The 25,889-nt window shown below is 38.2% G+C and overlaps 1 protein-coding gene and 1 long non-coding RNA gene across 2 annotated transcripts; one reads left to right on the plus strand and one right to left on the minus strand.

Moving 5' to 3' along the window:
• Positions 1–965: 965 nt before the first annotated feature.
• Positions 966–20,963, minus strand: ERMP1 (endoplasmic reticulum metallopeptidase 1). Its single transcript, XM_067315664.1, has 15 exons — positions 20,638–20,963; positions 19,721–20,022; positions 15,891–16,018; positions 15,435–15,540; positions 14,450–14,596; positions 13,131–13,223; positions 11,395–11,607; positions 10,268–10,488; positions 8,330–8,504; positions 7,565–7,755; positions 6,806–6,958; positions 6,067–6,269; positions 5,194–5,309; positions 4,529–4,692; positions 966–3,268 (listed from the first exon to the last, which is right to left on the minus strand). Exons 1-15 carry the CDS (start codon positions 20,961–20,963, stop codon positions 3,104–3,106), a joined length of 2,703 nt encoding a protein of 900 aa, XP_067171765.1. The 3' UTR covers positions 966–3,103.
• Positions 20,964–21,097: 134 nt separating this feature from the next.
• On the plus strand, positions 21,098–22,013 carry LOC106496778 (uncharacterized). Its single transcript, XR_001294681.2, has 2 exons — positions 21,098–21,324; positions 21,435–22,013. It is a non-coding gene; the product is annotated as an uncharacterized lncRNA (long non-coding RNA).
• The last annotated feature ends 3,876 nt before the right edge of the window (positions 22,014–25,889 follow it).

Genomic DNA, 25,889 nt, shown 5'->3' on the forward strand with positions numbered 1-25,889 from the left:
AGTGTTTTTTCAGTAAATTTTCAACCCAACTTAGTGTCTGCACTGAATCTAAAAACAGGCCTTGCTAACACCAAACAGCACCACTTAGCTGAACAGTCTGTCATTTTGTCTATGATAGCTAAAACCCTCTGCTGTTTGTTGCACCTATTTCAACACTTTCTTCAAATGCACACTTCTACATGACAGGCAACCTGAAAGTACACTGACATATTCTAATAGTACATTAGCCTACATAATTAGAACATGCTTCCTTTGCAACCACATGCTTAAGTTGATATAATGCTTACTGCTCAAGCTTTCCCCTCCCCCTCCTCTTAAAAAAAAAAAAATTGTATAGATTCTCCAAATTAACATGTAGGAAAGTACTTTAGCCTAAAGACAGAGTAAAGCATGTAAGTTGTTTCAGATGAATATAGGAGATTCCAACCAACTAGCTGCCTGCTGCCCCACTAAGAATAAAAACAGTTGCTACTGCCATGCCCTTTTAGCCTTAGAATTACTAGCTGCTTTCTTTGTGTGTATTTCATAGAATAAGACACAATACTTTTATTAGAAATAGGAAAAACCACAGTAGCAGAATAATCTGCTTTTATTGAGTGGAGAAACAGACAGTGAAGCAGTCTGCAAAATTTTCAATCCTCTTTTTCCAGCTATGATCAGCAACAATTAATTTGCAACCAGCTATCCAATCTGAAAAGTGTATTTAAGGCTGCTGCTGTAATATCTATTATCCCTCCACACCATACCTTGCTTCTGTCCAGGTGAACAGCAAGGACCCTCATTTTACCAGCCAGTCTCAGTTCAGAGAATTTTTTGCATTCTTTGGCCATGCTTACCTTACAACTAGCTCTAACTGTAGTTGTTTCCAGCAGCACTTAGCAGTATTTCTGTACAAAGCTTAAATAAAACTTTTTTGCAATAAATAAAAACTCAAATATGCCTTAAACAATCACACTGAACACTGATTAAGTTTCACTTTTATTTAGAAAGGCAGAAGTTTACAACAACCTAGACATCCCTCATAATTTAATTACTTAATAAAGGATAAATCCTGAGTTAGCAAAAGTTATTGCTTCACTTAAATTCCAGAAATTTCTAACAGGCATGTTTAAATTTTTTTGGCTCTCAGTACATATTCTTCATGCAACACCTTAAAGCTTCAAATTAGAAGAAAAAAATAAAACAAAAAATCCAAATGAAATCAAAACTGAGAAACAGTGAATAAATCAGTGCAGCTTTAGTTAAGTAGCTGTGCATCAGCTAGGCAAGAGTGCAATACAAAACAATATACTTATTAAGATTCAAACATAAGTTATGAACTCTTCTTTTAAATGACTTAAAAAAATTAAAGTCATTTTTAAAAATAATGAATGCATAATATAAGGATTGTACTTTAAAAATCAGATACAACCAAGTGACAACACACAGTAATGTAACCCATTGCTTTTATTTAAGGAGCCTGATGTCCAGTTCAGTATAATTACAGTAATTAAACCTCTTACCCTTGTCCATGAGTCAGTCACACAATCTTTGCAAATGTACCTTGCAACAAATAAGACTGTTTCATGCTGTTTACATACCCAACTGCAGAAAAATTTGAAGGAGTTAAATATCAAGGCAAAATACTTGATCATGCAACTGCTGTCTGTCAGGGATTACAGCAAATTAAGAAGTGTCACAAAATTTTCTTTCACATGCCCTGCAGACTTCCCAGTACTAATGCTTTTTATTTAGTATGATGACGCATGCACAAAAAGCTGCTTTGCATGCTACTTGGCAATGCTCATGAGATGAACAAAACATGAAGTCTGTGTTAGTTACAGTGTGGTGTCAATGTCACAGAATATTTTATATTTAGCATGGAAAAACAATAAAGAAGCTTCTTTAGATACAGAGAACTCTTTGAATTTCAGGAACTAATGTTAACTATTACACTGCACTGGGGAAAAAACCCCAAACAAAAAACACCTTGGGGATTTAAAAAAAAAAAACCAAAACAGGTAAGTGGCTTCAGACCTCAAGGCTTGCCAATTAAAATTGGAAGCTATTCTAAATCACTTAAGGTCATTTGTAAACCCCATTCTGTGGAAATAAGATAATCCACAGGTATTAGATACTCTTTTAAAAAAGACTTCTTGATACTTTTCCTTATGGAAAGCAAACTTTACTGTTAAAAAAAAAGGAAAAAAAGTTAAATGTGAAAGTATTAACAAAGTGCAATACTGTCACACCACCAAAAGTCTCTCCAAAGGAGATACCAAAAATACAGCCAATTCTAATAAATTAGAAGTTTATAACCAGAAATTTAGAATTAATTATAAGACATCTATACAAAGGAGTGGTGACTTAGCACTCTCATACAAAAGAGATCAAGTCACATGCTAATATGCTGATACTTAAAGATCCCCACAGGAACACAAGTGCAAGATGACAGTTTGGTCAAACTTACCCACTCAAGTTGCAACACTAAAGAGACAGGCAAAAGGGTAGGCAGTAAGTTTTTAACAGAAAGATAAAGTTTGAAAAAGATAATCTAGATGAATAATTACCACATTCCATAATACCTAATTTTCTGCACTGTCCATTTGCCAATGACTGGGAATGCAACCAAGACAGGCATTATAGCTTCCAATGACAGAAGTATTTTACCACCCCAACATGTAAACAATCATCTTTTAGCTGAAGGTTTTACTTTAATAGGACGGATAGTATTGGCAGGTGGTAGTCTCCACATACGTATGAAGCACTGTTATATTCAGTGTAGCAAAGTAATTTCTTCACGAGGCCCTTCTCATTACAACTGCCATTGTATTATGCTAATGTTACCTCCTCAAATGCAGTCTTCATGTTAAGAACCATACTAGTCAAACTGCCATTTCAGTGGAAGAACCAGCTGAACTGTATTTGCATCAACATGGAGCATTGCTTTTTCCCCAGAAACTCAGAGAGCAGTAGCCCCAATTAGCCTTTAAATAGTCAGACTGCCAGAGAAACACCATTTGTACTTAAGTTCTCGTGAAAGTCTCTGGCATCTTGTCAAAAAGTTTATTACAGCAGCATCCTATGACAGAGATTAGGCTATTATCTTTGCAGTACTGCAACATTAAAAGACAAAAAGGTCATAAGTGGAGGACCAACCAGAAGAAAATGTCCAATTTGGAAGTCTCTCCAGTAAGGCATAGAGTTGAGGTGACTTTTGATCTTCCCCAAAGAAATAATGTGCTGCTATGGCAAGGGAGACTATTCCATCAGCATGCTTTTCTGAAGCCTGAAAGAAAGAAAGAGCAACATCGCATTTATGATTTGTTTAGGGCTTCCAAATATAAAGTTAATCCAGATGTACCCTTCCACAGACTTAATATATATGCAACAAACTTGACCCCACAAGTCATTGTTCTGTACTTTAGAACATCCCTAGTATCCCCGAATGTATCATTAAGTATACAATGCAAGTTCAATTCAAATTGAACTCAACTAGATATTTAGATCACAGTGCTTTTGACATGTTTACATAGCTTGCACATGCTCAAAATATTTACTCAAAACTCAACATTTACATCTTTTAGGAACCCAGCATGACATTTCAAGATATGGAGTCCAACCTAGCATTTATACTGATCTTCCTATAGTGAATCTTTAGCCTGAAAAGCCTTTTCTGCCCAGCTTTGCCATGGCAATCTTGCAAAGCTAGCTGTACTGCAGATTCCTGTCCATCTTTACCAAATGATCCTCTGAGGGTACTTGCTAAGTGTTTAGGCCACCTGATCCAAGATGGAACAAGGGACTTCCTGAACTTTCATAGATTCTTGTAACACTTCTCAAAGAATAAGACACTGTTAAACCTGTAATAAAAACTTATGGGTTTGCAAACAAACAAACAAAAAACCTTCACTGGCAATTTGGCAGCTGGAAGTAAAACCCTAAATCCTACTGAAGTAGGAATGCTGAAAGCTTTGCTTTCAGCTGTATTAAGAGAAAAAAAATCCAAAAGGAAATTAGCAAAACAAAGCCTTTATAATTCTCTTCAGCTTCAGGACAGATGAGTTTCCCACTAAGGGCCCTGTAATTTCAAAAAACAAAAAACCCCCACAAACACCCAACAAAAAAACAAAAGAAAAGCCAAACCAAACTAAAAAGAATACCATGCACACAAAGGGTATGGAAAAGAAATCACATACAACAGGAAAATGCATCATGAAGTAACAAGAATAAAGACAAAACTTCATGAAATAAGAGTTTAAGATCAGAGAAATTCTAATTTCAGACCCAAGACTGTGGAAGTAAGTTATTGAAAGAAACAAGGAAAAGTCTTCTCCCTTTGGCTATTTGAAAAGTTAGTGGACAAAGCATCAAGATATATACGAACTGATACACGGTAGATGGACAAATTAAGAGACAGAGAAGCTATAATTAGGAACTTTGAAATAAAGCAAGGTTTAAGAAAGTTGTTATAACATTTTTCACTCATAGAAATGCAGAAGTGGTGACATTGGGACAGACCAAGTGTTTCCAACAATGGCATACTCACTGTCAACTCCATCCAGAAGTGCCACGGTGTAGCCTGCAGCCCATGGGAGTAAAACACAAAGTAATCTCCTCCTACACTAGCAATCGGCCTTCCGTCTCCAAGAGACCAGGTGGACAGAGTTGACCCTTCGCGTGGTCGAATATACAGTGACATGTGACTGGGACCTACAGACAGGCAGATGTATCTATGTGTGTGAACAAATGAAGGTGGAAAAACCATCTACCCTGCTTCGTTTAATTTCAACCACCTGTATTCCTAAATGGTAACATGTAGTCTCCACATTACTATCTTGTATCTTCCAAAGCAAGATACAGCTAAACAACTGTGTTCTCCACAGAAGAAGCTTCAATTAATAAATGTTAGCCATGAAAGAGAGGGATAGAGCTATAGAATGGTCTTCGAAAAAGGACTAGCTGAAAGAAATCAAGACTTACTCAGAACAGACAAGATACCAGTCTTTGACCACCTGCAATATGACACCCACAGCTTCTAGTGTATTACGAGACTGAATTAATTTGTGTCAATCACACAAAACCAGTCAAGCTCACTACCTTAGGAATGGCACAATAGCCTTCAGTATTGGAATCAAAATCTGCTGGGGGGGGGGAGGGGGGAGGAAGAGGGAGGAGAAGGAAGGAATTAAACCAGAAGCTTCAGTCACTCACCAGATATTTCAAAACTTAACCTCACAGAATTCCAAGGCATTAGCTCTTTGGCCAGAACTTTAAAGTGAACAGGGTTTGTTGGCAAAAGTTCTGGAGCAGGAAGATACCAGTTTTTCCTGTAACAAAATGGTTAGTTTTTAATCTCAATGCAGCAGTTGGATGTACTAAATATACAGAAACTTATTCTTGGCTTCTAATAGCTGACTGTGCTATTACTAAACAAAATATTCAAAAGCTATTTATTCTAGCAGAAGAAAGTTTAAAAATTAACAGCTTGTGGCCAGAAAAATATTTGAAGGGCATAAGAGTAGAACAGTTGTCATCACTGTTTTCATTCATTACTTTAATCTCTTAACTGAATTTACACAGCAGCTTGAGAAACATTACAATAAATAGGGATATCTGAATCTCCAAATTGCTGTCATGAGTTTTTTGCGGATGAGGGAGGCAGTCACAGCAGTCGGTTTTCTTCTGGGAGGACTAACTACTCCAGGCTTTCTCTATTATCAGCAAGAAGGGTGGAAAAGAGGGAGAGCAACACAGACATGCATTCTTGTACTCTGAACCGCCCTTTACAAGGCCTCCCTTTACCCTTCTCTCTGCTGACTACAGAGGGAGCTGAGGGTCACTGCTGCTAACATCAGTTTTCACACAACTCCTAAAATTTCTGCAGCAGAAGCAGCAGTCTCTTGCAGAGATTCTTGCAAAAGACACTATACCTAAACAGAAGCGGAAGTGTCCTCCAAAGCAGAAGACTTATTTACTTTTAACCAAGATTAGCCTTACTTTTTCTTCTCTTACTTAAGCAAAATGCATAAACATCCAATTTGCTTTGGCCAGTAATTTCTCAAGTTAAGCAGCATTCACACCAACCGGAACATAAAATGCACTGGCAGAATCCAAGGAAGGCCACAAAAAGGTGCCCACTCCTCACACTGAGTCCTAATGGTGTCATTGATTTCAGGTACATGGGGAGTTATGTGAGATATGCCATTATAATCAAATCCATTAATCCATATACCAGAGTCACTTTTAACCAAGTTTCCATCTAGATCATGAAATCTTCTGTTTGTGTGCTAGAATAAACAGGAAAAAAAGAAAAAAGGACATTGGAGTCTGTGCAATCTGCAAGAGGTAGAAGTGATTCTATCTTCCATGTCAACCCTGAAGGTCTTCTGCATGTTCAGTATGCGCTGAACACTGTATGCACTAAGTATTTACGAACATGAATAGAGAAACACCTAGACAGAAGTATACCACAAAAACATCTAAATTCAGAAGACCACTGGCCACATAAATATTCACACATCTCCCATCACATCCATTTTTTAAGTGATCACTGCTTACTAAACTCGCCTGCTAAGGCTTAACCTTACATACCCTCCCCACACCAAATTTTTCTGGCATAAGTGAACTGAACACAGAAATGGAGCATGGAAAATATTAGTAATTCTTTCAAATACAGAAATAATCTTACACTTTTTAAATCAAGCTAGTATTTTCTCCCTCTCAGAGCAAGGGAATGGTTTAATGGTTTCTTTCTTAAGCTTTATAAAAGTGATAGGTGTTGCAAGCAACATAGAGGCAATATGATATGCAGGACTTTTCTTACCTGGAGAAAGACTCGCTTAGGCTTTGGATTAGCGGAATCAGAACTGTAAGGAAAAAAGATTCCACTACAAACGAGCAGCAGAGTGACAACAAACACAGTAGTTAAAGTTATTAGTGTAGTTTTTGTGCTTTTGACAAGGTAAATGAAGTTAATCTAGAGGAAAAGAAAAAAAATGGCTCAGTCACAGAACTTCATGACTTGGAATTAAGAGACATTGTCTCTTCTAAAATCTAATTATGGAATTAAAAGTACATTAAAAAAAAAAGATGTTATTATCACAAATACCACCTGAGACAAGACCCTTCTTTGTAAATCTCAATACCTAAAACCAAGAGAATACTTCCCAGAGCTTTCAAAAAATTTCCATTTTTAAAAACATCTACCAACTAAAATAATCTGTAGCAAACACAGCCCCAAAAGAGCATATAAAAATTTAAGTGTAATACAAGCATTGTTCAGCCACATGCTATACTTCTCCTAAAATGAAGGCCTGTTTAAACTCCAGCATTAAATTGCATATTTTATACAAGTCTTTGCTACATTCATTATCCAGCAGATTTATTTTTCTAACCACTGCTTCAATAAGTTTTTGAACTAACATAATACACAGAATCTTGCAAGACTTGGCATGCTTCCTAGAAGTTCCCTATAGTAACATTTTTGTCAAAATATAATTGATTTCTAATATTTAGAAAAACATTAATTTTAAACTCTAAAAGAAGTTTAAAGTTTTAAACAATGTTTAAAAATTCTCCTTACAAAATAGGATGACAGAATCATAGTGATGGCCACAATTAATCCTGCCAACACTACATCTGGTGGAATTTCTGAACCACTTCGTCCCATGATAGGAGTAAACATTTCAAATACAGTCCAACTAAGGTACATCGTATACAGATATGGAACAAACATTCCCAGCATGTACATCATGACAAACCTCATTGTGACACCTGTATGGAATAGAAAAAACCCAAAAGACAAAAATATGTAAGAACTAATAGGACAAAAATCATACAGCTTTACTATCTATGCATATAGTGCCTCAAGGCCCAAAACACAACATTAGTCCACACACCCAACACTGATCAGAAAGCAGTCCTCATTTTACATAGCAAGTGCCAATATGACATTTTCAAAAATGTCATGAAACTATTCCAGTAATAAAAAAAAAATTTAAGAGGTCTTCCACCCCAACCACTGTTCAACTATAACAATATTTATAACAATCTTTACTGTCTGTCTTTCTAGTACATGATCAGTTATTATAATCCCATGTAGCGTCATTCTTCTTAGCCTGAGAATCAGAACGTGTTTCAGACTTTCTAAACAGCCCATCCATAGTCATAAACTGTCTTTGGTTCAAGAACACTTACTTGCAACAAAAAATATTACCTTTGTACTTTGACTACTCAAAAGTTCAGGATTTCTTTTTTTTCTTGCTTAAACAGCAGCTGTGGGCAGAAAACACCCCAAAACACATAATAAAGGTTTTGAAATACAAAAAAACCCCAAACAGATTCTTACCTTTTTGTCTGAATTCTTTATGGATCATCAGCTTAGTGATTAAAGGAAATGCTACCCATAATGTACAAATGAATGCTGAACAAAGGCCTATCTGAGTAAGTATAGCCAATGCTATAGACCAGACCATCAACGAGGCATCAAAAAACACATCTCCCAGGTACTGCTCATTCATAGTCTGTAACAAAAAAAGAAAATACAATTGTCACTGAGCAGAAATATTCTCTGTATCGCATCTCATAAGAACGTACAAAGAGAAAGAGTTTAACCATTAAAAATGTTTTTTAGTTACACAGGCAGTGTCAGAGGGTTTGCTGGGCAAGATTCTTAATTGTGAATTATACTAGTAGTTCTGGCCAAGAGGGACTGCTGCCATGAACAATGGCTATCAGAAAGCACTGTGCTTGATTTTGGGCAGGGGGAGGAGGGGAGGGAAAGGGGAGTTGCCAAATCTACTTCAAAACAAAAAGCTAATTAATTCACAAGTTATTGAGCCACTAACATAAAATACACTATTTCATCAACACCTAGGCAGTACTTATGATAGCTGGGTAAGAGATCAGCTTCCAAAGTTCTTATGCAACTCAAATACAGTGACAGTTGCAGAAGGCAGCATAAACCATACATTACACTGCAAGCTATAACATGCAAAGAAAATTGTAAGAGAAATGTGAGATCTGTTGATCAGATAAGAATAAGATCCAAAAATTGAAATAGCTGGACAGTTAGCCAAAGCTCTCTTGTTAGTAACAGCCACTATTCAAGAAGACTGGAAAATGGCAGTGGAATATCTACATTGAAAATGACTTCAACATGATCTCCATAAGGGGAAAACAGTATTTTATATATACACATGCCAATTCATTAAAAACCCTCAAAAAAACCAACAACCCAAAAACACTTCCAGATGAGGATATTATAGATTCACCCATAGGTTTCCACAAAATAATATCTCAGTAAGTTCTTAAGTTTCAAGCATTTGGATAAAGTTGGACTTGGTTGACAAATTAGGTTTCCAAAATTCCCTTGTCCAAAGCTTGTATAAATGGCTAAGAAGAAAAGTAATTAACAGATGAATGATATTGACATGCCTAAAACCTGGAAACCTAAAGCAGGATCAAATAACATTTTTATAGGCAGAAACTGACTTATCTGTTTGATAGCTCAAGGTTTCACAGTAATACAAAACCATGCAACTGACTTACCATCCAAACATTTTGGATTACTAACTATACTTATGAATTACAATATTACTATGCAAGTAAAAAATTGTTTCTGTTAGCCCATACAGAAGAATTCTAGACAAAGAGAGCAGTATCATGACACAAAATGACAGCAATGCAAAGGTAATGCACACCAAACCTCTGCCTAAACCTTATGGGTGTCTCATGACCTTTATCTACTGCAGAAAAGGACACCGCAAAAAGCTCTGTTGCATGTCCAGCTATGGTGAAAACAACTAATACCAGAATAATTATAGAAAGGAGGACAAATACTCAAATTTTTACACCAGCTTCATCTAGAAAGCTGTGTGCAGTACAGATAACGCATCTAGAAGAGGATATTACAGAAGCAGAAATTCTGCTAAAGGTAAGAAGCAGCTCTCATATGAACATTCAGTTTCAGTTCATTCTTTGATCTCTGATGGCAGGAAGGGTAGGGAAATATTACCCTATACTATCTTCCACAAAGCTGTTGCCTTTTCTTCAGCAACCTGTAGCAACTGTTACAGGTCATTAGCAAGGAGAAAGCTGTAAAATCAGGGATGTTAACTCTGATTCTGTAGAGCAACACATTTGCTTAAATGAAACAACTGACAAACATTTTAAATACCTCTGGGCAATGCACAAAACTTAACTCCTCTTCTGAACCAACTCAAAAATTAGTCTTCCTTGGATTCCCCAGTACATTCCCCTTCAACATTAGCAATGTCAGGCTTACCTTGTAGTAGAACTTCTTGGCTAGCGTATGCACAAGAATGAGTTTGGCTGTAGCTGCAGTGCCATACAGAGAGACGGAGACATAGAAATGGGTATACCAAGAAAGAGACCGTCCAATGAGAGAGATGAACACTGCCACAATAAGGACAGTTACCAGTGCAGAGATCCAACTTAACAATGTTAGGCCAAACGCAGTAGAGAATTTCTTCAGGTTATTAATAGCTATGAAGGAGAAAAAAAATGTTATTCAACAGCGCCATATTCTACAGCAGACTACCAAGATTAAAGTTATCTCTGGAGTGTAATTACTTTAAAGACCAAAATGATAAGACTGTATTAAAAGTCTACTTTGAAGACTTCTGAACAACAGCAGGGTTTAAATCACTCAGTCTGTCCCCTTGCAAGTCTTCCACACTGCAGGACAAATCCCCAGAGTACTAGCATATTATCTTGGTTACCATGTGTCTGATTGGTAAAAGTTTCTCTAGGGAACTGGTAAAACCATCCTGCGGCTTAGAAAGTCTTCAAAAAATTTCAGAGTTGCTTTTCTTGCAATTTTTTCTTACCTCAGAAATGCTTTCTGGATTTAGGGTTTTTTTGTTTTTGTTTTTTTTTTTAAAAGGTATGCTCATATGCCTCTAATGAAAAGGTCTAACTGGAGGATTTTAATTGTTAAGGCCCTTTATTAAGTTCTATTATCTTTTTTCCCCATTTATTATTTTGTTATTTGTTCCTGTCCATAGACAGATCTTAAAGAAACAGATGTTTCTAAAGCCCCATCTGTATGATTACAGAAATGAGTTAATCCAGATGCTAACCAAATTTAAAGTTTCTTCCATTTTCAGATCTTTAAAAGACTCAATTTAAATCTTCATGAAAGGATAAGGGACATAATCATATGATTCACAAAAGCTAAGCATTTAGGCCTATTTTAGTCTTCCTTCATCATAATTTTTCACAGCTGAAACATTTCATCTCTTAAATGAAAAGCAATTCCTATGGCATGCTGCATACCTAAAATTCATTTCTGGAGTTTAGATAAACAGATAATGTTGTAACTATTGTTAATAATTAATAGAATGAGAAATGGTCAGTTTAAAAGCAATTTTTTTTTTAAACTAGTCTTACCTCTGGTTTTGGGCTGTAATACGTTTTTGCTTAAATAAAGAAGAGCAATTGCTGCTATTATACAGTTCATAATGGTGCCAACACGAGCAGGATAAGCCAGGACAAACAAACCAAATATATCAAAGAAGACGACATTTCCATGTCGATACTCAAAAGATTTAGCCAACTTATCTGATGTTGCTAGGTACTTTAGGACAGCTAAAATGTTATCACCTATTCAAAAAAAGGAGACAGACAGCATAACTACACCAGGTTGAAGAATTAGTGCACAGCACTCTTACACACTTAAAAATAAAGCTATTGAAATATCCTCCTCCATGAAGCAAGAAGTGAATATAAAACTGATTATCCTGAATGCCTGTTTGATGCTATACACTGCACAGTATTTTCATAAAGTAATCTATGCAGTCCATAAAGTAAGCATACTTGGAAAGCTTCATGTACTGAAAGACTATTGCGGAAGTATCAAAGGAGCAGGCAAGCTTTCAGCCCACAAGCTCTTCTTTAGGTCTGATGTTAAAGTAGCAGACTTCAAAGCTCAAAAACAGAAGAGTAATTTTCTGCTAATCCTCCTCTTCTCCCTCCTGTCCCTACTAACCTCATCATGTTTCACTGACTATGAATTATCTACTTTTCTTTAGAAGACTGTAAGGTAGGAGCAAAGAAAGCTATTTTCCTTTCTAATCTATGGGTACCAATCACCTTTTCTCTCACACAATACAGCTGAAACACATGTAATCAAGTAAGAACAGTTGTTCTCAACTTTTATTTTGCTTCTACTTGACCCGTAGAAGTTCTTATTGGCTCAGGAGTTTGCTCCCCCCCCCCTTCTTCTTCTTTCCAGTAATACATTTAGCAGAAAAATGTTTTATCTCACCACAATGACCAAGAAAAAAAAAAAAAAAAAGATCAGCTTTCCAATAGGAATTTATGGAGAAAGCATTACCTTCTCTCACAACTGCATTTCTGCAAGATGTGTTTAAAATGCTTATTTGTCATAATATTAGATTTTCATTCCCAGAATTTCAAAGCTAGAGCCATAAGATGAATACGGATAATCCATGCAACTTCTGCATGTTTAAAGAGGGCAGTGGTCAAAATCATGGAGGCACCTAGATTTATTTTAGACTCTTCTGTGAAACTAAAGAACTCACTGTAATTTCCTCTTTTTGTAACCCATGAAATAGTCTGTTATGAGCAAAACCTGTTAGAAGAGGCTGGATCCCATTTATCCGCAGTATACAGACAGTGTAAGCTTACTTATACAAACATTATATAGCGTATAGTAACGCCATAAAATTTTGACTGAGACCCATTCTCAGAGAAAAACCTCTGTTGATGGGTCAGTCTCAACACCATCTACTTAACTGTAAGCTTCTCACGATGAAGATCAATCAGTGAGGGTATACAAACCAAAAGGAAAAACAAACACATAACTCTGAACAACAATCAGGTATCAATGAACGTAACTACTCAAAACAGCTAAATTACAGTTTTAAATACATTCCATAGTTCTATAACCTACTTAGAGGTTAATATTTTCCTGGAGTTGACCAAACATTATTCCATATGTATTTCAGAAGCACACATATACCAAACTCTTCTTTCTTTAGAACACGCCCAGCCTTTTTTTAAAATACGATTTTCTTGAGATATTGGTGTTACAGCAAAATAAAGTAACAGCTCTGTATTCTCTCTCTTCGGTAAATTTTTAATGGAATTCTTGAAATACCAACCAGCTCTCTGAATGGAATCTGTTAAAATTCTGTCTGAAGTGTCATATTTTGTATGATAAATGTAACCATTTTCAATAAAAGCCAAGTCTATTCCTAAAGAAAGAAAAAAAAAAGAAAATTGTAAATCTGAGAGCTCAAAAGACACGTGAAAGTTATTTTAGATATATTTCATTCAAAATGTAATTGCTCTGCTTTGTAAATCACCCACTTTCCTCAGATGAACAAAAATAGCCTGCTTTGTAGAATGAAGACTTATTAGGATTCCACAATTGTTTAAAAGAAAGAATACTCAACCATTTAAAAATATCCATTCCTCCTAATCCATTGATTTTCACAACATCTGTACACAAACTGACATGAACTGGCAAAATGCATTTAAAAAAAAAAATCTTACAATCATCTCAGCTTCAGAAAAGAGAAGATAGTCTACCTTCATATGTACCAGTAGAGCAGCCTAAGTTAAATGTTCAGTTTCACACTTTGTGCTTTCTAAACATTTACTGTTAAAGTATCAATAGAGATCTACTCTGAAAAGTAATTAAAAGCAAAACTGTAGCCTTCTAAGAACACTCTCTCAAAATGCCAGGTGTTTTCTTTTTACTCCCTCATTTTATTACTCAATCATTTTATTTCTGTTAGTTTGAAAAAACAGATGTCAGTAAGAATCCATTTATGAACTAGCTATGATTCTGATTGTACAAAGAACAAATTGTTCAAGATCAGCTACTTGATTTTCAGGCTAGAAATGTATTTTGGAACAGTTTAGAATGTGCTAACATGTTTTGTCCTAAGAAACACTTCAGATAGATCACTTCTCTTGAAAGTGACTCCAGTAACAACCCACGTCAGATAGCAAGGATTTTACAGCAGTTTACATTCCTCTGAACTGTGCTTGTTCAGACGTCATTTTGTGTTCCACATTTTTCCAGTGCACATTTTCTCCTTTTATTCATTAGATAGTTATTTGCTTTTCATTCCTCCAAGCAGGTTATTTATTAGCATCACTACCAGAATGTTTCAAAATAGGATATTTAACAGTGGACTGTTATTTCTAGAAGTGCTTTCCTGATTTTTAGGAAGTTTGTTTTCCACCCTGTAGTTTCTATCTGGAATACTCCAGTCTCCAAATACATGCTTACAACCTATATGGCACACCAAAGGTGAAGGCTCGTGCCTTAGAAAAGATGGGAAAATTTACTCCCAAACCAAAAGACAAACCAAATTTGAGGGAGTGCTCAGTGATCAGCTCACAATCTCCTTGTTATAAACTTAGATAAATGGTTACATAACACCCATTAATATGTCTTCCAATAACATACCTGGAACATTGCCAAAGTCCCTGTAGATACGGAAGTCTGTATCTGCTGGGATAATACCGCTCTGAAATATTTCCTGTGCCACCACAGAGGCAAAGGGATGTTCGGCTGCAAATACATATGCTTGTACCAACCAAGGATTTTCAGGTCCTAACAAAAACGGCAAAAAGCTTACAAAAAATATTTTGAACTTCAGTTAAGACACATACCTCTAGTGAGTTTTTCTACAATACTTTTGTTATCATAGACTTTTAATACTGTTGCTCCAGAAAGTACACTGAGTTCATTTGTGTTGGCTAAAGGACTCATGGACTTGAGGGAAAGGATTAGCTACACCGAAAAAAGGCTGATGCCTTGAGTGTTCAGTGACAAGACAGATAAGCATCTTGCAAAGAAGACCCAGTATTAATGCAGCCTTTAGTAGGGTTTCCGTTTTATTACTCGTGTATCACACATCAAAATTGTCACAGAGAGAAAAGTCTCTCCACTGAAGCATTCAATGCAAGGAAACAATCAAGCAATCGCAACAGTAGAAGTAAGTCTACAGTCCAGCCAGGACGGTGTAGAAGTTTAAAAAGTGTCTATTTGAGGAGTTTTGCTGCTTTCTGGGCAGCAGATGGAATTCTACTGACAATATCTCTCTGCAGATATTTTGAAAGAACAGCTGCCTAAATAAAATAAAGCATACCCTATGAAAAACATCCAGATATGTTTTTCCCCTTACAACCTTGAGGTGAAAGAGAAATACAACTTCTGTAATTCTGTTCTGTGCAGGTTTTCCCTCCCATGAGGGGAAATTCTGTGGCAGTGCTTTAGCTTTCACGTAACTAAAGATGTAGAGCAACTTATTGGCTGCAGAGGGTTGAGAAAAAGGCACAGGAGTTCTCTTGTCTTTTGTTTATGAGACACTTTCAATAGACTTTCAAATCTGCATTGCTTATTATCAAATTACCCTGGTGTAGAAATGGGACACAATGCATGCTCATACCTGTTTGAAAAACAAGTTCTTTGCCTCCTACACCTGCTGCCTCCAGGTTAATAAAAGCTCTAATCGACTTGGCCCACTCATGTTGTGTAATGAAGCCGTGACTAGCCTTGATGGGAAACAAAGAAGATGTAGGTCAAATATCTTCCAGACCAGCCTAAATGTTCTTTTCCATCACGGATGATCACACCTCAAGGTCTGACAAGGCAGCAAGATCATAGTAAATGACAAATGAAGGTAGAAGACCAAATTCTAATTAAATTCATATGGACAATATTCTTAATCTAAGTAAATTTTTTCCCTTTGACAGCAAGTACTTTTTCCTCAGGATATTAAGAGTGACATTTAATTAACATTTCAACAGCCAAAATACAAGTCATATCTGTAGTTCTTTTTTCCTTTGTCAGAATCTTAACTCACAGCTTTGATACATATTTTATAATTCTAGCACATTCTTACCTGCAAAATATTTTCTTCTGCACCATTAAATAAGAATATGACAGCATGCTGCAGGGGCTCTGATGATTTTGAGAGAGTGTTGAGTATTTCAAGCATCACTGAGCAGCTAACAGCATCATCACTGGCACCTTAAAATAATCAGTAGAACAGCATGACTTACAACAAACACAGAACTGCAACAAAGACCAGAGGAGAAAAAGAAGTTTGTTGTTCCTCTCAATCATTTAATCTAACTGTATATGGGGTGTAATTATGCCAAGCTTCAGAGTATTTTCTGCTACAGGTTGCATCCTGTGTCTATACTAGCTAGGAGCAACAGAAGAAAGAAAAATAATGTTTAAGAGTTCAAAAGAGGTAAAGTACAAGATACCTGATCCAACATTACTCTTAAAAAGCAGACTGACTAGGTTGCTCAAGTTGAGAATGTTCCTTTAATATTCACAGTCTGACATTTTTATAATTAATCCTACTGAATGCACTTCCACTCCAATAATGTTAGATAAATGATATTTTAAGATCATTTGAATAATAATTCTGCCAAAACCCATTCCCCTGCTGGTGATAGTTTGCTTTTGGTACATCATCTAGCTTAACAAGCAAAGTGATAATTACACTTTTATTTTTCTAACAATATGAACAAATGAGGACATAAGTTTCGTTTACAACATAATCTAATTTAAAAAAAACTAAGTATTCCCACATATCACCCTAAAACATTCTATACATTGCTACAATGCAGTTAAATAAATGGACAAAACCACAAAGTAACTAAATGCCAAGACTGCGAAGTAAAGCATTCAGAAGCAAGTAAACACCAGAATTCAGACCTTTATAACATTCTTTAAAGGAGAGTATACATTATGATGTGGTATTTTCATGACCAAATGCTTTCTATTACTTGCTACCCTCAGCTTCCTTTGCTCAGGACCACTTTTGCTTTGACCTCAGTTTTCTGTTTTCTTTTAGATCCTCATCCAACACCTTATTCTTGACTTACCCCCAATTCTTCCTCCCTCCCCCTGTCAAATTTTCATCTTGATTAAATATCCATCTTTTAGCCAAGGTCTCACAATGCCCCAATTCCCTCACTTATGTGCAAGTCCTAGCCTCTTCCTATCCCACTCTAATCAATGAAACTTGGGAGCAATGGGAGAAATTCACTTCACTCGTGTAGCCTAGGTTGCACGTACCACGCTCACCTGCACTGAGAGGAAGACAGTGTGGTCAGCATTGCTTGCCACAGTATGATTCAGCGGACTCACTGGCTGCTAAAGTTGTCTTACACTTGAAAAGAAAATGTAGCTTTTCCAAGACTTGTAACTTGGCAAAATTGAGATGCATCTGCCCTTCTGTGAAAAGGGCATATTCCTGGCACAAATACGAACCTCAAACAAATTTTTAGCCTTAGTTCGTTGTGCAGAAGTACTTCAGAATTAAAAAATAAATAGAGACAAAGAAAATCTTTTCCACCCCGATTCTCTAGCCTCGTTCTGCCAAAGTTTTGAAAACAAAACAAAACAAAAAAGCCCACCAATAAGATATCCAGTTAAAAACCCAGATTATATTACTATCTGAATTTATCAGTAGCCTACCCTTCGCCACACTGAATTCTTTTACCTAGCTTATGTTGTGCTGAAAAATAATTCAGCAAAAGTGTGATTAGGTTTCAGTGAGATCATTCCCTCAGCAGTCTCACTATGAAGCTAAGAGAATTGTTTCTTTCAGACACACACATTTATGCCTGATTAAAGTGGTCATGCAGTCATAGACTGTAGTACACAAGCTCAGAGAAAAATTCAGCCCCAAATATTTAAATATACAGCAAAATTCTAAATAGTTTTAAACAGATCTTATGGCAAACATCAGCAATCTAAGAAAACCACATTATCACACCCATCTACAGTGAAAACTTCAAAGATATTTCTACCCTCAAACTCATACAGTCTATTTCATTCCTCTTTCTAATAAACTGAAAACTAATATTATTAGAACATGAGAAATGTATTGGGAGTTCATAGTTTACATTTTTCCTTCGCAAATTTTATTTTCACTTGGATGTTTAGCTAAAAGGATACTAAAGTTTTCTAATGCTGAAGGTCTAATGCTTTACTGAGTTTTACTCTACTCCATTTCCTTGCTGCCTCCCCAATACCATACCAAGCTACACCATTAGCAAAAGTGACAGTTTTGCTTTTTTTGCTTTCCAAGAAATGCATACACAAGAACATTAGTGGCACCTTAAAGATAATTTTAAACATCCAAATAACAGAACATCTTGCAATGCTTAAAAATAATTAAGGTATGAGCAATACTAACCCCTAAAGCAAACCAAACAAGTTTTATCAATTTTATACAGATTTGATATCTATTTCATCAGCATACAAACAGGCTCATTGACCATTAATCATATCAGGAAAGCACATGACTATGCAAGTCAACAGCAGATTATCTTTCATTATCTGATATTCAAATGTATCAGTCTGATACTGAAATATCAGAGACATGCCGATTCTGGTTCTGTACTATATTTTTGGTAATTAAAACAAAGCTGTGAGCAAAGAACTTAAAGAAATACAAGGGAACAGACAACAAAAGATTCTTGCCTAGGCTATGTACAACTTTCACAATAAGAAAACAAAAGATTTTTTCACTCTTTACCACAACCCACTGCTGTGGTAAAGAGCTGCTTTGTGATTAAGGGTAAGCATACAGCTTGATTTTTAGCTCCTCTGCTGATTTCTGTGTAATCCTACACAAATCACTAATATTTCTTTGGCACTTAGGTGTAAAATTGGTGAAATACTTCACTGTCTGAGTAACTGCAAAAATAAATTAACGCATACATAAGCACGTTACAGATACATAGTGTTACAGACAGTGTTACAGACCATAGTCCCTGACTTGCAACTTATATAGGGCAATTTAAAAACTGGTTTTAATAAACATTGTACTATACTTCCAAAATATTCTTCTTAGGTCTGGGCAGCCATATCTGGATTATAAATACGGTAATTAGTGTCTCTTCAGCTCCTAAATCACAAAGCATGTACAATAATAACACAGTTACTAAACCTAACTGGATATCCACCTTGCCTAAATACGGCTGGAAGAGAAGCAAGTGTTCTGCATGCTGTTTGCTGACAGAAAAAGGGCAAAGAGTACAGCAGGTGTTTTGCTTGTCTAAGTGGTACTCAACTGTTCTTGACATGAAATTACTTGTGTATGTTTAAAACAAATAAACAAAAAACAAACCCACCAAGCACATAACTGAAATCACTATAGGCTTTTAAGACAGAAGCTTTGAGTGCAGAAATAAAAACTGGCATAGTGTAAGGATATAATAGTAGAAATTTGAGGTAAAGTACAATACCAGCCTTGGGAGAGGAAAACACACACTGTGGTTAGTGAATCAAAAAGAAAAGCATGGGAAATCTCTGGCACAAAGCAGCCTGTGAAATGAATATCAGGTTTAAATCAGTACAGAAATACAGAAAGAGCTGAACTACAGGTAAAGGCACGTGAACCACATGTATAAGCAGTGAATTACAGGAAAGGTGGATATAAAAAAAGAACTTTCTAGAAATACAAATAGAGAATCTGTAATTAACCATCCACTAGAAAATGACAAATCCTGAAATACACTGACTTCAATAGGACCAACCTGTTGCTCTAAATACTGAATTTCACCAAAATCAAGCACAGACTAGCTGATACAAGCAGTCTTCTAGTGTGTGGCTATAAACACACCTGCTATGAGAAAAACAAATCACATCTTAAAAAGAAAAAGCTCTGCAGCTCATATGATATGCAGCATAAGTATATGGACCTACCTGGAGTATTCGGTACAGAATCAAAGTGACAATTGGATAATACTGCATGTTCAGCTCCATTTCGGGGTTCCAGTTTCACTACAATATTGGTTATGTTTGCATAGTAACTGGTAAAGCCTCCTAAAAAGTCAATGCTGAAGGAGCCTGTGGGCCTCTGTATGTCTACAAAAATCCTGTGAGCATCTGTGCTTTCAACTTCAATTGCCTTAATTTGTTCTATGAGGTAGTTAACTGTATGAATTTCATTTTCTGGACTTCCAACTGTTCTGGGCCCAATTGCTGTTATGCCATCAAGATATCCCCTGCAAAAGACAAATTACACATTCAGCACCAACACATTTAATACGTAACTGATCCACAACTACAACATTTTTGTGCACCCTTCTACTCCAAAACTTGCAGTAAGCAGAAGAAACTGAAGGCAACTAGACTAACTGTAGTCACATATCTAAGAGCATTACAGTAAGGGACGCAGAACTGATCTTTGCTCAGGGCTCCTTATCCTGTCTGTCAGGATACTAAAACAAGGCATTAATTTTATGTTTTGAAAACGCATTTCTCTGTAGCATCAATCCAAAAAAAGAAATGAAGGGATAAAGGGAAAAGATCCTGCAAAGGATTCTGTCTCTGGCTGCATGCATTTTGCATATACACACGCCCTTTCCCCTGAATAAGCACATTCTCAGTAAGATTTCCCCGGAGCCAATTAACAGCTCGCAAAGCATCTCCCTAGACGCTACGCACTTTTATAATACTACGAGAACTAAGGTAGGAAAGGTGCATTGTTCGAGCAGAGCAAGATCTGTCTCTTTTGCGGGGCAGCCCACGCGAGAGCGACAGCACTTGAAGCATCGGAGCCTACGCTTAGCCTCGCGGCCCCGTCGCGCCGGGGCGGGGACCGGGACCGGGCCCCGTACCTGGCGCGGGGGGCGCTGAAGTCGCGGGCGCCGCCGCGGCCCGGCCGGCTCAGCAGCTGCCGGTGCGAGACGTGCGCCAGGGCCCGCAGCGCCAGCAGGTACAGCAGCACCAGCGGCGCCGCCCGCGCCTCGGCCAGCGCCCGCCGCCGCGGCCCGCCCCGCTTCTTCCCGCCCGCGGCGGGAGCGCCGTCCTCGCCGCCGCCGCCGCTGCCATCGTCGTCGCCGCCGCGCCGCGGCCGTTGCGGGTCCCGCCGCTCGCGCTCGCCGCCGCCGCCCGGCGCGCGCACCCGCCGCACCGCCGCCGCCGCCGCCGCGCTCCGCTCCATGGGGCACGCGCTGCCGCCGGCCGACGCGCGCTACGGAAGCGGCCGAGGGTCAAAAAGCAGCGCCGGGCGGGGTTAGAACGGCCGCTGGGCGGGGCAGGGCGGGGCTGCCCTGGTAACGGCCGTTGGGGCGGGGCGGGGTTGCCCTAGTAACGGCCGTCGCGGCGGAGAGGGGTCTCGGCGGCCTTCGGCTGCCGCGGCCCGCGCCGAGGCGGGGCAGGCCCCGGGCGCTGTGGCTGGCGGCGTCCGGTGAGTAGGCTGCGTAGTGTCGCCACGCTAATGGTGTCGCCTCACCCGTTTCAGGCCCGAAGGGTGAGGCCGGTCGTCCGGCCCCTGGCTGGTGCTGGAGGGAGGTATCGCGCAGGTAATAGCCGAGCCCGCCCTGATACTCAGCCGGCGGAGTTAGAGTTCAGAGCTCACCGTAATAACTTCAGCTGCACTGAGATAATTTTCTGGTGTGCTAATTATTAACAGCTTTCACCGAAGTAACGCCAGTGAAGAGCACCTGCGAAAGTCCGAACTTCTGGAGCTGTGACTGTGTCTGAAACTCGTGCTGCACTGCACATACTTCTCTCCTGGGAGCACTCTTCTGGCTTCTCAGCACCTAATGTGGCACCTCTCAGGGATGAAATGGAACTTTATGATGGTCGTTTTCCCTGTCTTTATTGCACTTCTTTGCAATTTATGTGGCTACTTCTGAGAACAAATATTTGTTTCTTTGATTTTATTTTGATGACTATGGGAAGTCATCTGGAAACAAAATATACAATGATGTGATCCAGAAAAGTGAAAGTTTCAATATATTAAGTGTCTGAGATAAACTATGAACGCTGGTGTTTTCAACAGTGTCTCTGTGTTGTTTCTTGGAGACTTTCTAACACCGATTGTGATATGCTTCAGGACAAAAGAAAGCCTGAAGGAGTGATGCACTGAAATATGATGACTGTGTTCTGTGCAAACCTCAGGTGCTTTTGTAAATTTCCATATTCTGGTTTAGTGAGTTGTCTCATTTGCTTCACTCCAAACTCATTAAAGACAAGATTATTGCTTACAGCTGCAGATCGTGTTACTACATTTAAGGCCCAGTAACCTAGTTCTAGCTGAGGAGATTTGCTGTAGTCTGTTTGGTTTGGTTTCTTCTGCTTCATTTTTTCACTTACCAATTTTACCTATGTCTTCTCAAGTAGAAACTATCAGGACAAACATACTCCCAAATTTGGTTCTCAAAAGTGTATTTTACATTAGAAAGAGCTCCTGTGTAAAAATTCCATTGTAAATGTTTTCTTAAAAATGCAAGTGCATAATCATTCCAGCAAAATGCTTGCAATGCAAATATTCTAAGCTAATTAAATGTAAGCCCCAAAGATGTGATGCAATGGAAGCTGCCCTTTGAAAATCTCATCTTAACAATCTTTCATTAATATATGTAAGAAAATGTGGTTTTAAAAAAAGATGTGGACAGGTACTCTGTGTACATCTGCATTTCCCCTTTGAAATTCCTAAGTAAGCCCTGCAGCTGTATAGAGGAGTCAAACAAGGAATCGGGTATAGACTTTCATACTGAGCCTCATATCTTTTATTTTCATTTCACATATTAAAATATCATCAGCCAAAGTACTGAGCTCCTGAGAAACTCACCTAAGCAGCTTAATGGAGGGGCTGTTCCTCTCCAACAAAAAGTCTTACTGAATTTCAATTTGACTGCATCAGAACCAGCCCTACATTCCTGATCTGGAAGTAATACTTACTTAAAAAAAAAGAGAAAATAGGAGCTACATATCATTTATTTTGTTTCTGTGCTCACTTGAGGATTAGAACTGTAATAGAACTATGTCCTTTCATTAGTGGTCATTTTTTCGTTCATTTTTTAGCAATATTTGAACAAAAAAAATATCTCAGTTAAGAAGCAGATCTGACTACACCAGCTTTGGTGACAGTGATCTTCTGCAGGTGTTTTGATACTCTGTCAATCCAAAATTCAGAAGCAATTTTCTGCTTTAGTACAGAATGTGTTCTGAATCTTGGAGCACTGGACAGCCCTTTTATCAACTGTTCTGGGCACAGGCTTTGAGAGGACACTGCGCAAAGTGAGTTAAGCTGGAAGCACACTGCATACACGTTTTGACATGAATGCAACCTCAGGGTCAAATATATCAATGAATACAGTGCCCTTTCTTGCTCTTTTAGTCTGGAAAGACTGATTTAAGATAATTTAACCTAATTTCCAACCAAATGATTAAGCATTTATTCAGTTTGATTTTATGTCAAGAAGACTGATGCCTAACCTAACATCGTGTAATCAACCCTGCTTCATTTTCTCAACTGGCATTAGCAGGAATTCCCATGTTCACTGAATATGACTTATGCTTTAAAGCTGTATTTTAAGCAGAGAAAGAAAAAACAAAAAGCCAATATCTTATCCACAGGGACTTGGGGCCTGCTTTGTTTTCTTAGTAGCAAAACCAGGTTAGATGGCAGCAGGATAATATTCTTGTTTAAAAAATGCATACAAATATGACTGTGTTACAGGTTAAGGCCATTGTTGACTGTTTAGGGAAAGAGACCTAGAACACTGTCCTCAGAACAGCATCTAATTTTCATTAAAAATAAACAATGATGAAGAGTGCATCAAATAATTGGTAAATTGTCCCCATGGTCAGTCATCTTTCTCTTAAAAATGTGACTTGATTTGTAGTACTAATTTGCTAGCTTTCTTTTTCTCTCCATTGGATCTTCTGCTATCTTTGACTGATAAATTGAAAATCCTTTTGTTACCAAATTTCTGGTCCACCGTAGGTATTAAAAGATCATACTCATGTCTCCCTCTACATTTCTCTTTCAAGTTGGAGCTTTAGAAGCCTTCACTTTTCCAGTCCTTCCATCCTCCTTCTAACTGTTCTCTGGCCATTTCCAGTTTATCACTTTTCTACATTGCTGAATCAAAAGTAGAAATGGTATTGACACCTGCACCAGGTAAAATGGTAAAATAATCACTGCCATGCAGGAGGGCAGAGTGTTTGTCTGCTTTAACATAAGCATGCTGCCATGGTTTAGAAATCTCAGTTCTGTCCAGCTGGCTGGGGAATCTGTTTCTGTCAATACAGCGTATACCAGTCAGCCACTCAGTGTTACTGAACTTCTTTGACAGGCAGGGTCTCCCGAATCAGAGCTTTCACTGAAATTGGAGTTCAGCGGGAAACAGAAAACCCTGTGGGAAGAGAATCCAGATCTTACATCCTGAACTTACAGTGGCTCTTGTGTTTCAGCCTTCCCTGATGAGACCTGTGGGTTTGGAAAGCTGAATCTTGCTTCCCAGAGCTGCAGTGCATGTTGGGTCACTGCTGATCTCACACAGCTTCTGAGCATTCCTGCTGCAGTAGAGCTGTATCTTCACTTGTCCCCCACACTTCAGGCATCAGCTACATCCCGTCTTTGATCGTGCATCCATCAGTCACGTCACTCCTGCAGCCACAGCACTGGAACTGGAAGCTCATATTCAACCGATTTTCCACTATGTCTTCAAGTCTTTTTCAGTCTTTGCTTCCCGCAATAGAATCCCTCATCCATTAACTATGGCCTGCCTCTGATTCTGTGCATTTCAAAATACAAGTCTCAAAATGTTTACCATGGGAAGTGGGTAAGCATTTAACATCATTCTGAATCAACAGGTGGTCTTCATTATCTGTAGCTCTCCTAGTCTTAAAAACAAAATGAGTGTTTTAAGAACTCAGTGCAAGAATCCACCCTTGTAAAAATACAGAGTAGTGTTGCATAGGCTATACTCAGCTCAACATAGCATAAGCAGCTGTTCACTTTGAGAACTCCTGCACAGGGACACTTTATGTTGTGAAGGAAGTTTTCATTTCATCTTGCTCTTTATTGTTTCACTTTGTCACATAACTCCACAATACAGCTTCTGTCCCATGGATGGCATTGTTTTTGGTAATCCAGTTTATGAAAATGACATTGGGTATCTAATGAGCTTGCACCTCCTGATGTCCCTGCTCTTAACTGAATCTTTGTAAAAATCTTCCTTGCACATTAACTAAAAAGAGGACATTTAGAGTTCATTTAGTCAAATGCTTCCATCTCTCTCTTCCAAGACACAAAGATGAGGAAGACCTCATCAGCAGTCCAGTCATGCCCACGAACTGGGCATTTGCACCATCATCCTATAATTAGGGCAGAATGATTATATTCTGACCACTCATTTCAGCAACTGGAAGTGGAAGAGGCATCCACAGATACTAGATTGACGGAGTGCAGATAGATTGTTGTTTGCATCAGCACTGTATTTAACCATTTCATTTTGAAAAGCTTAAGCAGTTCTTTTCCCTCTTTCTTTAATGATACTTATTTTCTGTTCTCCCTCTCTTCCTTACACTGTTATTTTGTAATGGGAATTGTGATCACAACCAGTAATTACATAGAAAGAGCAAACTGATTATTGCTTGTCAAAACCCAAAACAAACAATCCTGCTGCAGATAGATGTATCCTCCCTTCACAGCCAATTCAGACTCTGCACCACCCACCTCCCTCTGGATACCATCCCCTCTTTCATTCAGCAGAGTAGTCGCTTCCTTATTAAGGGGAGGCCAGCACTTGACGGTACCCTGGAGAAAGGTGGGGGGAAGAAACACAGTAAAACATATAGCAGGGACAGCATCATCCTCTGCTGCAGTGCTTTGTGAATGATTTCAGGACAGAAGGGCTTTCTTTTGCTCCCAGCCTAGAAAGGATTTGTTATCTGGTTCAGTCAAACATAAACTGACAATCATTTATTACACTGATAATAGGATTACCCGGGCCCAGTCCAAATATAGCCAGTTTTTCTTCTGTTATCAATTAAGTATTTGACCTTTCTCTAAAGTCTGACCGCTTCAGCCTTCAGCCGAACCTTGATCACCCAATAGCTTGACTGTTGCCTC

This window comes from Apteryx mantelli, chromosome Z (genome assembly GCF_036417845.1).
Source record: "Apteryx mantelli isolate bAptMan1 chromosome Z, bAptMan1.hap1, whole genome shotgun sequence".
NCBI lineage: Eukaryota > Metazoa > Chordata > Aves > Apterygiformes > Apterygidae > Apteryx > Apteryx mantelli.

Bases quoted from the DNA above. Each gene is read 5' to 3' on its own strand.
- ERMP1 (XM_067315664.1), bottom strand. From the start codon at position 20,963: ATGGAGCGGAGCGCGGCGGCGGCGGCGGCGGTGCGGCGGGTGCGCGCG. The intron at 7,756-8,329 runs GTAAGAATCTGT...TATTCCATACAG, and splicing joins TAAAGAATTCAGACAAAAAG to GTGTCACAATGAGGTTTGTC. The intron at 4,693-5,193 runs GTGAGTGACTGA...GCCTGTCTGTAG, and splicing joins GTTAAGTTTTGAAATATCTG to GTCCCAGTCACATGTCACTG.